At 37.3% G+C, this 11,144-nt stretch overlaps 1 protein-coding gene across 1 annotated transcript; it reads right to left on the reverse strand.

Moving 5' to 3' along the window:
- Nucleotides 1-1,415: 1,415 nt before the first annotated feature.
- LOC127450568 (synaptotagmin-2-like) lies at nt 1,416-9,980 on the reverse strand. The gene is made up of 9 exons (XM_051714804.1): nt 9,655-9,980; nt 7,088-7,248; nt 6,385-6,557; nt 6,055-6,144; nt 5,648-5,815; nt 3,735-3,902; nt 3,515-3,632; nt 2,690-2,823; nt 1,416-2,517 (listed from the first exon to the last, which is right to left on the reverse strand). The coding sequence occupies exons 2-9, from the start codon at nt 7,236-7,238 to the stop codon at nt 2,308-2,310; spliced, it is 1,212 nt and encodes a 403-aa protein (XP_051570764.1). The 5' UTR covers nt 7,239-7,248; nt 9,655-9,980; the 3' UTR covers nt 1,416-2,307.
- Between the last annotated feature and the right edge of the window lie 1,164 nt (nt 9,981-11,144).

The raw sequence follows: 11,144 nt of genomic DNA on the forward strand, positions 1-11,144 counted from the left end.
AACCTTAAGTCACAGTATTCCTCTGATGACATCTGTTTCTTTATAAGTTTGTGGCCTTGGAGCTAATCTGTAAGTGCTTGATTCCATGCTCATGAGAACTGTGACTCTGGTCCTTCCCTGATAGTAAATCGAAGTGTAATTGGTTGAAGATAGAACATGCTATGATTGGTCCGAGTAATGTGGCCATTATCTGATTGGCTTGAGTAGACAGTGGGTGGAGTCCACCTATCTGTGGATTACCCCCAGCTCTGGAGCAAGAAATGTTTCAGAATTCACAAATGTGAGCTGCCATCCACCAATGCACAGCAAGCGTTCCACAAACAAATGCTGGACAGAGTTGAGTTTGTGAGTTAAAAAATATATTTGTAAATAATTTTTTTATTTGCAAATCTCATTTTATTTATTTTTGAATTCACTTTATTTTTGTGAAACTCCTTACATTTATTTGTGGATCTCATTAAATGTATTTGTGAACCAACTTTCTGTTTGTGAATCTCTTTCCATTTGTCCCTCCATTTGTATCTGGTTACAATGACAATGACTCTCTGCTGCTCTCTGTCATCATCCAACGCAAATTAGAAAAGAAGCCGGTCTATTTCTTTGCACAACACGTGAAAATGGAATTTAAATATTTTGCTGTCACTGTAAATGCTCACTTTCCCATGGCCACAGGGTTAAATAATAGATTGCAGGTCATATTCATACAGCTGTATTTAAATAAATAAATAAATAAATAAATAAAAAATAAAAAAAATAGTACAAGCACTTAAATGTGGAAATATGGAATTGTATTTTAACTTTTAAGTTCCAATGTGGCACATTTTGTGTAAAAATGTGTAGCTGACAAGAAATTTCAAGCACTGACAAGTTATATCATTACTGTATGCAATATGACATCATATGGATAGAATAGGCTATATAGAATTTGTACATTTTACAAATATCTCAAATGTGGTTAAAAGCATATAAAACAATATATAATAAAATAAATAAAATGTCACATACTAAAAGATGTTATATTGAATTTAGCAATATATTTTAATACAATACAATACTATATATATATATATATATATATAGTATATATGGTTAGCGTGTTTTCTATAAGGTGACCAGAATTTGAAATTCTCAAACTGGGACACCTGGGGGGTTATATTTTGTGTGTGTATATATATATACACACACAAAATATAACCCCCCAGGTGTCCCAGTTTGAGACTTTCAAATTCTGGTCACCTTATAGAAAACACGCTAACCGTGTCTGGGATTTCAATTATGACACATTTGAAACTTTATTGGAATGACTGTTCGTTGTGTTGCCAATGCATGATTTAAAACAAAGAGAACAGAAACAATATAATATCCAGTAATTTATTTTCTCTCTCTCTCTCTCTCTCTCTCTCTCTCTCTCTCTCTCTCTCTCTCTCTCTCTCTCTCTCTCTCTCTCTCTCTCTCTCTCTCTCTCTCTCTCTCTCTCTCTCTCTCTCTCTCACACACACACACACACACAGTCTTTTCATAAGTATTATTTACAAACTGCACATGTGGGTGTCCAGCTATACGACTCACGTTGCACAAATGCCTTTTTTCCCCATTCTATATGTATCACTTGATATAAAAACTAAAACTAAAATAAAAACTAAATGTAATGAAAAACTAAAATTAAACTATCAAATATTTAAAAACTAACACTAAACTAAAACTAACAAAAAACTAACAAACAAAATGAAAACTGAACTAAATTGGAGCGAAAAATTAAAAATAAAAACTAAATTAAAATTTTAAACTATTATAACCTTGATCCAGGGGTTGCATTTACAATCATCTTGATTCACGGAAAGATGAGGCAAATCAGGACAGTTGTCATGCAATTATAGACAAATACAAATAAACATCCAATACAAAACAATCATCATCCAGACATTTAAATAAGAAACACAATCCAGATGAACGTACTATACATAATACATAAAAAAAAGTTATTCCTCAGAAACAAAAATGGTAAGAAATGTAATGTCTGAAAATATCTAAAACATAATCCTTAGTGAAAACACAGATTAGAGTTAGCAGTAGATTTAAATGGTGTGTTGCCAAAAGTGATACTGTAGATGTTCAGTTAAAAATTTTGATTTGTGTATATCTAATCAGAGTTGTGCAAATACCATCCAATGAATACAGTTCTCTTAAGTAATCCAGAAAGTCAACAGTGGTTAAATACTGATTGCAGGTGTGTTTTAAGATAAGCTACAGATAAGAAATATCTGCATTTTCAAAGCTTTTATTTGAGGGGTGGATAAGCACAGGTATTTAGCGGATAGGTGCCTTAAGGGCAGCGTCTACTTCCTCTTCTGGCTGAAGGGTGTGCCACTGTGCCACAGGACGTCTGGGATTGGCCAGCATGTCTGACCAATGGCGGAGACCCACCCCACTAGCACCAAACCCGATCCAGCACTTCCCAATCGGATCATTGCTCCCCAGTTTGTCATAATCATAGACAGTGATCAGCACCTGGATCTTCTACAGAGACACAGAGGAACAGAGAAAAATGGGTTAATACACACTTAATCCACTTGTTCTTTCTCATTATACTCTTAAATGATAGACAACCATGACAGTACATTTATTACAGATGCAAATAGGTAACTCGTCACAGACATGTTTCAAATTGTCATGATCTCAGATGTTGTACCTGTATCTGGGCGAAGGGAATTTCAAAGCTGAAGCTCTCATTAAAGTAGGGGTTTAGTGTGTTCTGCTTAACGGTTGTCTTCTTCTTCTTAATACGCTTCCCATTGTGTTGCAACACTATTTTCACAAAGGGATCTAAGAGAGAACATCAAAAAAAGGGAAAAGAAAAAGAGAGTAAGAGAAAATGCCTTTGTTTTATGGATAAAGACAATAGTAAATGGAGCCACATTTGATAGCATAACTGGATAGTGATACACAAAATGGCCAAAGGTATGTGAACACCCAAAAGCCACACTCATGTTGAGCATTTAATTTCAAAACCATTGGCATTAAAAGGGAGTTGGTCCTCCTTGACAGCTTCCACCCTTCCACCCATCTGTTGAAATATGGCTGTCAGAATTTGCTTCCATTCAGACAAAACAGAACCAGTGAGGTCAGGCACTGATGTTGAACGATCATAGACAGCATTCCAATTCATCCCAAAGGTGTCCAACGTGATTCAGTTCTGGGCTTTGTATAGGCTTCTTTGTAGGACCTCACTTTGTGCACAGGGCATTGTCATGCTGGAATAGAAAATATACACCCCAAACTGTTGCCACAAAGTTTGAAGCTCACAATTCCCTAGAATGTCATTGAGTATTGCAGAATGAACAATTGTTTTCACTGGAATTAAGAGGCTTAACCAGACCTGATATGAATTAGAAGGGGTGTCCTCATACTTCTGGCTACATAGTGTATATTTGATTGCAATATGTAAGTTAGTACGGCATAGGAGGGAAAAGGCAAAATGTAAGACAAAATATTTGACTAATGATAGTCCACACACCTGATAAACCACCTACGTCCATCTTCTTGAGGTTCTTGGCTTCCATGATACAGACGGTGAGCTTCCCTGAGGTGGGCACATAGCGCAGGGAGATACAGATGTCACCAAGCTTTTCTTGCTGTTGGGGTGGAAGAGAAGAGTATATTGTTAAAAAACATAAAAAATGCACTATGATGTTTAAAGAAAATACTGTATAAAACAGCCTAATGGAAAGCCTTACTTCCTCTTTCTCTCCCCCAACCAGGTCTCTCCATTCATGTATGGGCTGGCCCAGGTCTACACTGTTCATTGGGATTTTGATCTCTCCAATTACATCATGTTTACCAAAGCGGTCAAAGTCAAACACCTGCAGGACCAGGGTCTGTCCAGCTAGATCATTAAAGGGGATCTGGAAACCGAGATATCAAACAATATGTTGAATGAAGGCCTGTTCAAATATTGACAAGTACCATTTATGTAAAGCAAAGGAAATTGTTTCAGAAAATGCCTTTGGCATATACAGATGCATCTCAATAAATTAGAATGTCGTGGAAAAGTTCATTTATTTCAGTAATTCAACTCAAATTGTGAAACTCGTGTATTAAATAAATTCAATGCACACAGACTGAAGTAGTTTAAGTCTTTGGTTCTTTTAATTGTGATGATTTTGGCTCACATTTAACAAAAACCCACCAATTCACTTTCTCAAAATTAGAATACATCATAAGACCAATAAAAAAACATTTTTAGTGAATTGTTGGCCTTCTGGAAAGTATGTTCATTTACTGTATATGTACTCAATACTTGGTAGGGGCTCCTTTTGCTTTAATTACTGCCTCAATTCGGCGTGGCATGGAGGGGATCAGTTTGTGGCACTGCTGAGGTGGTATGGAAGCCCAGGTTTCTTTGACAGTGGCCTTCAGCTCATCTGCATTTTTTGGTCTCTTGTTTCTCATTTTCCTCTTGACAATACCCCATAGATTTTCTATGGGGTTCAGGTCTGGTGAGTTTGCTGGCCAGTCAAGCACACCAACACCATGGTCATTTAACCAACTTTTGGTGCTTTTGGCAGTGTGGGCAGGTGCCAAATCCTGCTGGAAAATGAAATCAGCATCTTTCAGCAGAAGGAAGCATGAAGTGCTCCAAAATTTCTTGGTAAACGAGTGCAGTGACTTTAGTTTTCAAAAAACACAATGGACCAACACCAGCAGATGACATTGCACCCCAAATCATCACAGACTGTGGAAACTTAACACTGGACTTCAAGTAACTTGGGCTATGAGCTTCTCCACCCTTCCTCCAGACTCTAGGACCTTGGTTTCCAAATGAAATACAAAACTTGCTCTCATATGAAAAGAGGACTTTGGACCACTGGGCAACAGTCCAGTTCTTCTTCTCCTTAGCCCAGGTAAGACGCCTCTGACGTTGTCTGTGGTTCAGGAGTGGCTTAACAAGAGGAATACGACAACTGTAGCCAAATTCCTTGACACATCTGTGTGTGGTGGCTCTTGAGGCCTTGACTGATCACCTCCATGCCACGCCTCAGTCCATTCCTTGTGAAGTTCACCCAAATTCTTGAATCGATTTTGCTTGACAATCCTCATAAGGCTGCGGTTCTCTCGGTTGGTTGTGCATCTTTTTCTTCCACACTTTTTCCTCCCACTCAACTTTCTGTTAACATGCTTGGATACAGCATTCTGTGAACAGCCAGCTTCTTTGGCAATGAATGTTTGTGGCTTACCCTCCTTGTGAATGGTGTCAATGATTGTCTTCTGGACAACTGTCAGATCAGCAGTCTTCCCCATGATTGTGTAGCCTAGTGAACCAAACTGAGAGACCATTTTGAAGGCTCAGGAAACCTTTGCAGGTGTTTTGAGTTGATTAGCTGATTGGCATGTCACCATAGAGAGATAGTGAATTGGTGGGTTTTTGTTAAATGTGCCAAAATCATCACAATTAAAAGAACCAAAGACTTAAACTACTTCAGTCTGTGTGCACTGAATTTATTTAATACACGAGTTTCACAATTTGAGTTGAATTACTGAAATAAATTAACTTTTCCACGACATTCTAATTTATTGAGATGCACCTGTATTCTACAATGAGAGCACACAAGGAAGACAAAAATAAAATGGCATTAAAAAATGACGATACCTTGAAGATGAACGTCTCGTTGAAAACAGGGCAAAGATTTTTGCGCTGGACTTTAGTCTCAAATTTTTTCTTCTTGTCTGGTAGCATATAAACCTTGACATAGGGGTCAGAGGTACCACCTATATCCATGGCAGGAAGGTCTTGGGCTTGCAAGATGCCAACAATGAGCTGAAGAGGAAAAGGATCAAGTGTTTAAAATCAAGTACTCACAAGTGGAGTGGTTTCTTTACACAGGCACACCAACATACTTTTAGACTTTTAGATACTGATTTGTGTAAAAATGATCTAAAAGGAAGTTCATCCAATCATGCCAAAAACATATGTTAATGACAGCATTACTTAATATGCACTCACATTTAGTGTGCACATTAAAAGCATCCACTCTCATCCCCAGCGAAATGACACACCTGATTTTCAGTGAAGTTATAGTCCACAGTGAACTCCAACTTGCCATAGAACTCTTTTTCGCCCTCGGCTTCTCCCTCCTTAGGTTGTTCCTAAGAGGGATGAATATTAAAGTATAAATATCGCCAGTATAAAAGTGCTTATACCTTTAAGCCATACATTACCAAACTCATTTTCACATTTAAAATGAAATCATAGTAAAGCGTTTCACAAATTTTACAGAACAAGATCTTCCACTTTAGTTTTGTCGTTCTAAATAACTAATCTGTTTGTCCTCTGTTCTCTGTAAACATTTTGCCCTTTACATGCTTTGCACTCCCACATTCTCTTACATCGCCTGCTTCTTCCTCTCCCTCCTTTTTCATCCTTCTGCGTCCTCCCTTCCTCTCTCTGACTTTCTTTGCTTTCTTCTTCCCTCCCAAGCACTTCTTATAGATGCAAAAAGCAAAGCAGCCAACCAAGGCAAGCATAACCACAATTATGGCTCCAATAGCCCACATGGGCACTGTGCAATGGAGAGAGAGAGAGATGTAGAAAGTGAGAGAAAGAGAAAAAGATATGGCGAGAGGAAACAGCAAAAAATTAACATCATTTCTTGGTTCTGTTAATAAAAATACACGTAAACAAAAGTACACATATAAACGTCTTCCAATTTATCATGTTTTTAGAAAATTGCCAAAAAGAAAATAACAGACTTTCTGCTAAATTGTGAAACTGAATGGATGGATGGATGGATGGATGGATGGATGGATAGATGGGTGGGTGGGTGGATGGATGGATGAATGGATGGTGGGCTGACAGAAAAAAAGGCATAGATTGAACTTACTTCTGATCTTGTGGTCTGAGTGAATTGATGGAATAGGTGAAAACATGAAGGATTGACATGAAGAGTGGAAATGGGGAAAAAAAATGAGGAATTAATTAATCACATAAATTCATTGTTCAGTTTGATGGGGTGAGTGTTCTATATTGATCATTATTAAGAATTATGTATGATGTGACTTGTCGAGTAGGTGTGTGCCACAACATACTTACTTGGTAAGTGGCCAATCTCATTGAAAAACTTGTTCTTCATATTTATGAAATTATGGGAGTGATGAGAGGGAGGGGGTGGGGGAGGGGGGTTAGGCTCCGCTTCAGGCTCCGCTGCCCTCCGTTCACGATGCTGCATACTGACGAATCGCATGGCTGATCAGCTAGGGAAATAAAACAGAGACTGCTATTATCCTGAGGTATCCCACATGGTGTTCAACTAAATGCCCCATATTCACAGTCACCTTTTTGCTCAGTTTAAATTGTCCATCGTTGTCACAAATAAATGGACAAATATTCCATGTAGTCTCTCAAATAATATGAGGACATACAAGTGCATGCATAAAAAAATACAAGAATAGTAAAATAATAGTAATAGTAGATAATAGTAGTAATAGTAGAAGAATAGTAAAATGCTGTTAAAAATTGTTTTAGGTGAAGTACAGCATGTCAGACTGCAGGGCACGTCAATTTCCCAACATTTGTTTATGTTAACTACTACCCATATCTCTTAGATCAGTCTCATTTCCTCTGTAGCATCCATTTATTTGTCCTCTTTTTAAAAACATCCACCTTTCCATCCCATTCACCACTCCTCCTTCTGTCAAGCCCACACTATCCCTCTCTATCCCTCCCCACCCCACGCCTCTTGGTGCTTGACACGACATTTGATGGACAGTAAACTCTGATTCCATGGCCCTGCATGTGTGTCATTAATCCCTTTGGCATGCTGACATGCAAAATCACAACCATGCACGCATAATGCCCATATGTGCCCATACATTTATGGGAAAACAACACACATGCTCAAATGTATTTTGTGTCAGATACACTCCTAATGTTGCCTTTACACATTAACAATCAAAGATTGTATGTCCGACCCCCTGCTCTGCTGAACTGACCTCCTGTCACTCGCAACAGATGCGTAACAAGATTAATTGTCAAAGCTAATCCAAAAATCCCTGGGTTTCAGCAAATTAGGAACAGAACAACAAATTAGGCCATCCCCTTGCTGATTTCCTTTCACACTTGAGCCTAAACAGCCAGAAATATTCCAGTCTCATCCTGACCCTCATATAAAAGATTTCAGATTGCACTTCCAATACTATTTCAGAATGCATCTCATTGATTTTGTGTTGAGCAGCGAACAATTTGAAAAGCAGTCATGGGTTGTAAGTAGTTGTGATTGCGATTGGGGTCATGAGGTTCTGAGTGACATGCTAATTACAAATTAAACTGATTAAAAGATGAAATATAATAAAAACATACATACATATACATTTATTTTTTAAATAATTAAATCTAAAATAGAGCACTTACACAATCAAAAATATTCCATAAATAGTTTAAATATTGTTGAATAACAAACATTCAAGTAATTTAGGTCATAAGGGTTCTGCTTAAAATATGTTGGGAACCCCTGCTCTAGACATAGCCCCATTAGGTCATCTTCAGTTCAGAGAATACAAGCCTGAAGTCCATCATTTTAGATCTTAACCTACCAGAGTCAAGAAAAGATTCTCTTGTAATCGTTCAATAAAGAACAGACACCGTAATCTGAGAGTGCAGAAACACATAATTTGGGTCACCTGCAGTATAGACACAACTGCCATAATCTGGCTAAAGTAGGCCTTTCACCCTGTGAGTCACAGGATATCAGCCTGCATCATTCGGGGTTGTTTTTCTTTCTTCATCTCTACTTTGTCCACCAGCAGGCAGAACTGCTGTATTTTTGGATTACCTAAATCTAATCCAGACATCCTTTTTGGTTGAAGAACATTAACTGATGCTATAGTACACACTTACACACATATATAAGCATCAATATAGCCAAGAAAAACTCACATGAGATGTTCTTAGTGAGTGCTCGAGAGACTTGCTCTTATATAAAATGTAAAAACAAAATGTGAAACAACAAAAATAATTTAATAAATAAACAAGATTCCCAAGATTGTGAATGTCAACTGCCATTTAAATCGTTTTCACAAAAGTGTTTTGTCAGGTAACTTACAAAAATGTGCTTCTTTTGGTAACATACAAATTAACAGAATTTTTTTTTTTTTTTTTTTTTTTTTTTAAATTAAAAGTATTATTTGTTTTGACTGGATCAACCTGACTAACACCACCGAGTAAAAAAGTAACAACTCATGTCTCCACTTTTTTTCAGTGGCTGATAAAATACTATAAAAAAAAGTCTATAAACTTAACTAATCACCAATTTAGAAAAAAAAAAAAAATAATAAAAAAAAAATTGTTCACCATTTGAATCACATTTAAACTTTTTTTTTTTTTTTTTTTTTTTTTATTTTTTTTTTTTAGTTCTTTTAAATAGTCCTGCTGTATGTCTAATTCTAAATGACAAATATTCCATCAATTAAAGAGTATATAAAAACTGTGTGTATAAAAAATTACAACATTAGAAAAAAGGTTGTTTCAGGTAGTTTTAGATGGCACTGCTGACATGTCAACTACATGACAACAATCCCAAGCTTTACTGATATTAACATGAATAACAAGCTCGTAATAAGTACACCCGAGAAGAAAATAAGCAAACAAATAATCAAACTTACCTATCGTCCCAACTCTCTTTTATAGATGGAGAGCTCCACTTTGATTAGAGAGGACAATAATGCACCACCCCTATCACACTGTTCTAACGCACAGTAATCATCCACCTTATCATCTCTCTCTTCCAAAGCGCATTTGGACCGCCAAACCCTCTTTCACTTGGATTAATCGTTCTCTCTTCTGTTCGCGGGCATGTGCTCTAGGGTTTCTCGTGTGACAATCTTACTTTCATCCATCTCGTATGTCAATCAGTTTACCAGTTTTCCGATATCCCTTATAATCTCTTGGATTGTGTTTATCCGATTTTAATTTCCAATATAACTTTCGTTCAGTGACTCCTCTGAATCCGATTAGTTGGTGGCTCACTGTACAGCTGCTCATACGTGAGACTGATATTGCATAAGGAGACTGACACACCGACAAACTCTGCTCATTTAAAATATATATATATATATATATATATATATATATATATATATATATATATATATATATATATATATATATATATATTACATTTATGGACCATTTTGATATGAATATTGGGATACTGGTGAGTGTAAAACCTCTGCTGAACCACAGACCCACGACTTGGAGTGTTTAGTTCAATGTGGGATTATGCAGATGAAGGAAACAACACCTCCGTGTACTAAATCCACGAGACCATAGTTGGGTGTCCCATTTGACATTTTAGCACTTCGAGCAGTACTCGCGAGTCATCAGTGCAAGCTCCACAGCAGACTAATAACCTACTAATAACCAGACTAATAATAATCCTCTCGACCAGTCACAGCGGACTAATAACCTAAAGTCCCCGCTGCTGATCCTCTCGACCAATCACAGAGGACTAATAACCTAAAGTCCCCGCCGCTGTTCCTTTCGACCAATCACAGCGGACTGGAGTTTCCGAGAGGGAGAAAAAAAAAAACATGGCGGACGATGCGATGTCAATCTCGGATTAAATATTGATTTTAATAATCCCTTTTAAAAAACAGTTGCGTTTCTTGTGTATATAGTGTCACATTTTAGCCTGATGTGTCTAACTGGTTCAAAACTTTGTTTTATTCAGTTTTCCAGCGATGTGGAATTGCTCTTATTAAGTTTCTATTGAGTACTTTTTCTTGGGGAAGTTTTACGTTCATAAAAGTAAGTAATCTAACACTAAACATTTGTTAATGTTGTTTCAAAGAGGATTCGAGAATTATTGTGAGTCTCAAAAATATCAAGACAGGAGAGAAAACTTCCCTACACGTAAGTGTAGATCGTACGATTAATTATATTTATTTAGCTACGTTCGGTCTGGCAGTTTTTCACAGAACGGGGTGACCGCGCGCTCCATCATTTTCAGTGAGAGAGAGGCAGTCGAGGCGGTGCAGCTTTCCAAGCTCTCTCACGAGAATCCTGCCGCTTTGATATGCACGACGGCTTGTGGCGCACACCGTGCAAGATACTAGAAAAATATCAATATTTTATCTCTCTGCGGTTGCCGCTT

Source organism: Myxocyprinus asiaticus, chromosome 13, assembly GCF_019703515.2.
Source record: "Myxocyprinus asiaticus isolate MX2 ecotype Aquarium Trade chromosome 13, UBuf_Myxa_2, whole genome shotgun sequence".
NCBI lineage: Eukaryota > Metazoa > Chordata > Actinopteri > Cypriniformes > Catostomidae > Myxocyprinus > Myxocyprinus asiaticus.

Coding starts and splice junctions, on each gene's coding strand:
- LOC127450568 (XM_051714804.1), bottom strand. CDS start 7,238: ATGCGATTCGTCAGTATGCAGCATCGTGAACGGAGGGCAGCGGAGCCT. Junction 6,145..6,384: donor GAGAGGAAGAAGCAGGCGAT/GTAAGAGAATGT, acceptor CATCCCTCTTAG/GAACAACCTAAGGAGGGAGA. Junction 3,903..5,647: donor ACGAGACGTTCATCTTCAAG/GTATCGTCATTT, acceptor CTCGGTTTCCAG/ATCCCCTTTAATGATCTAGC.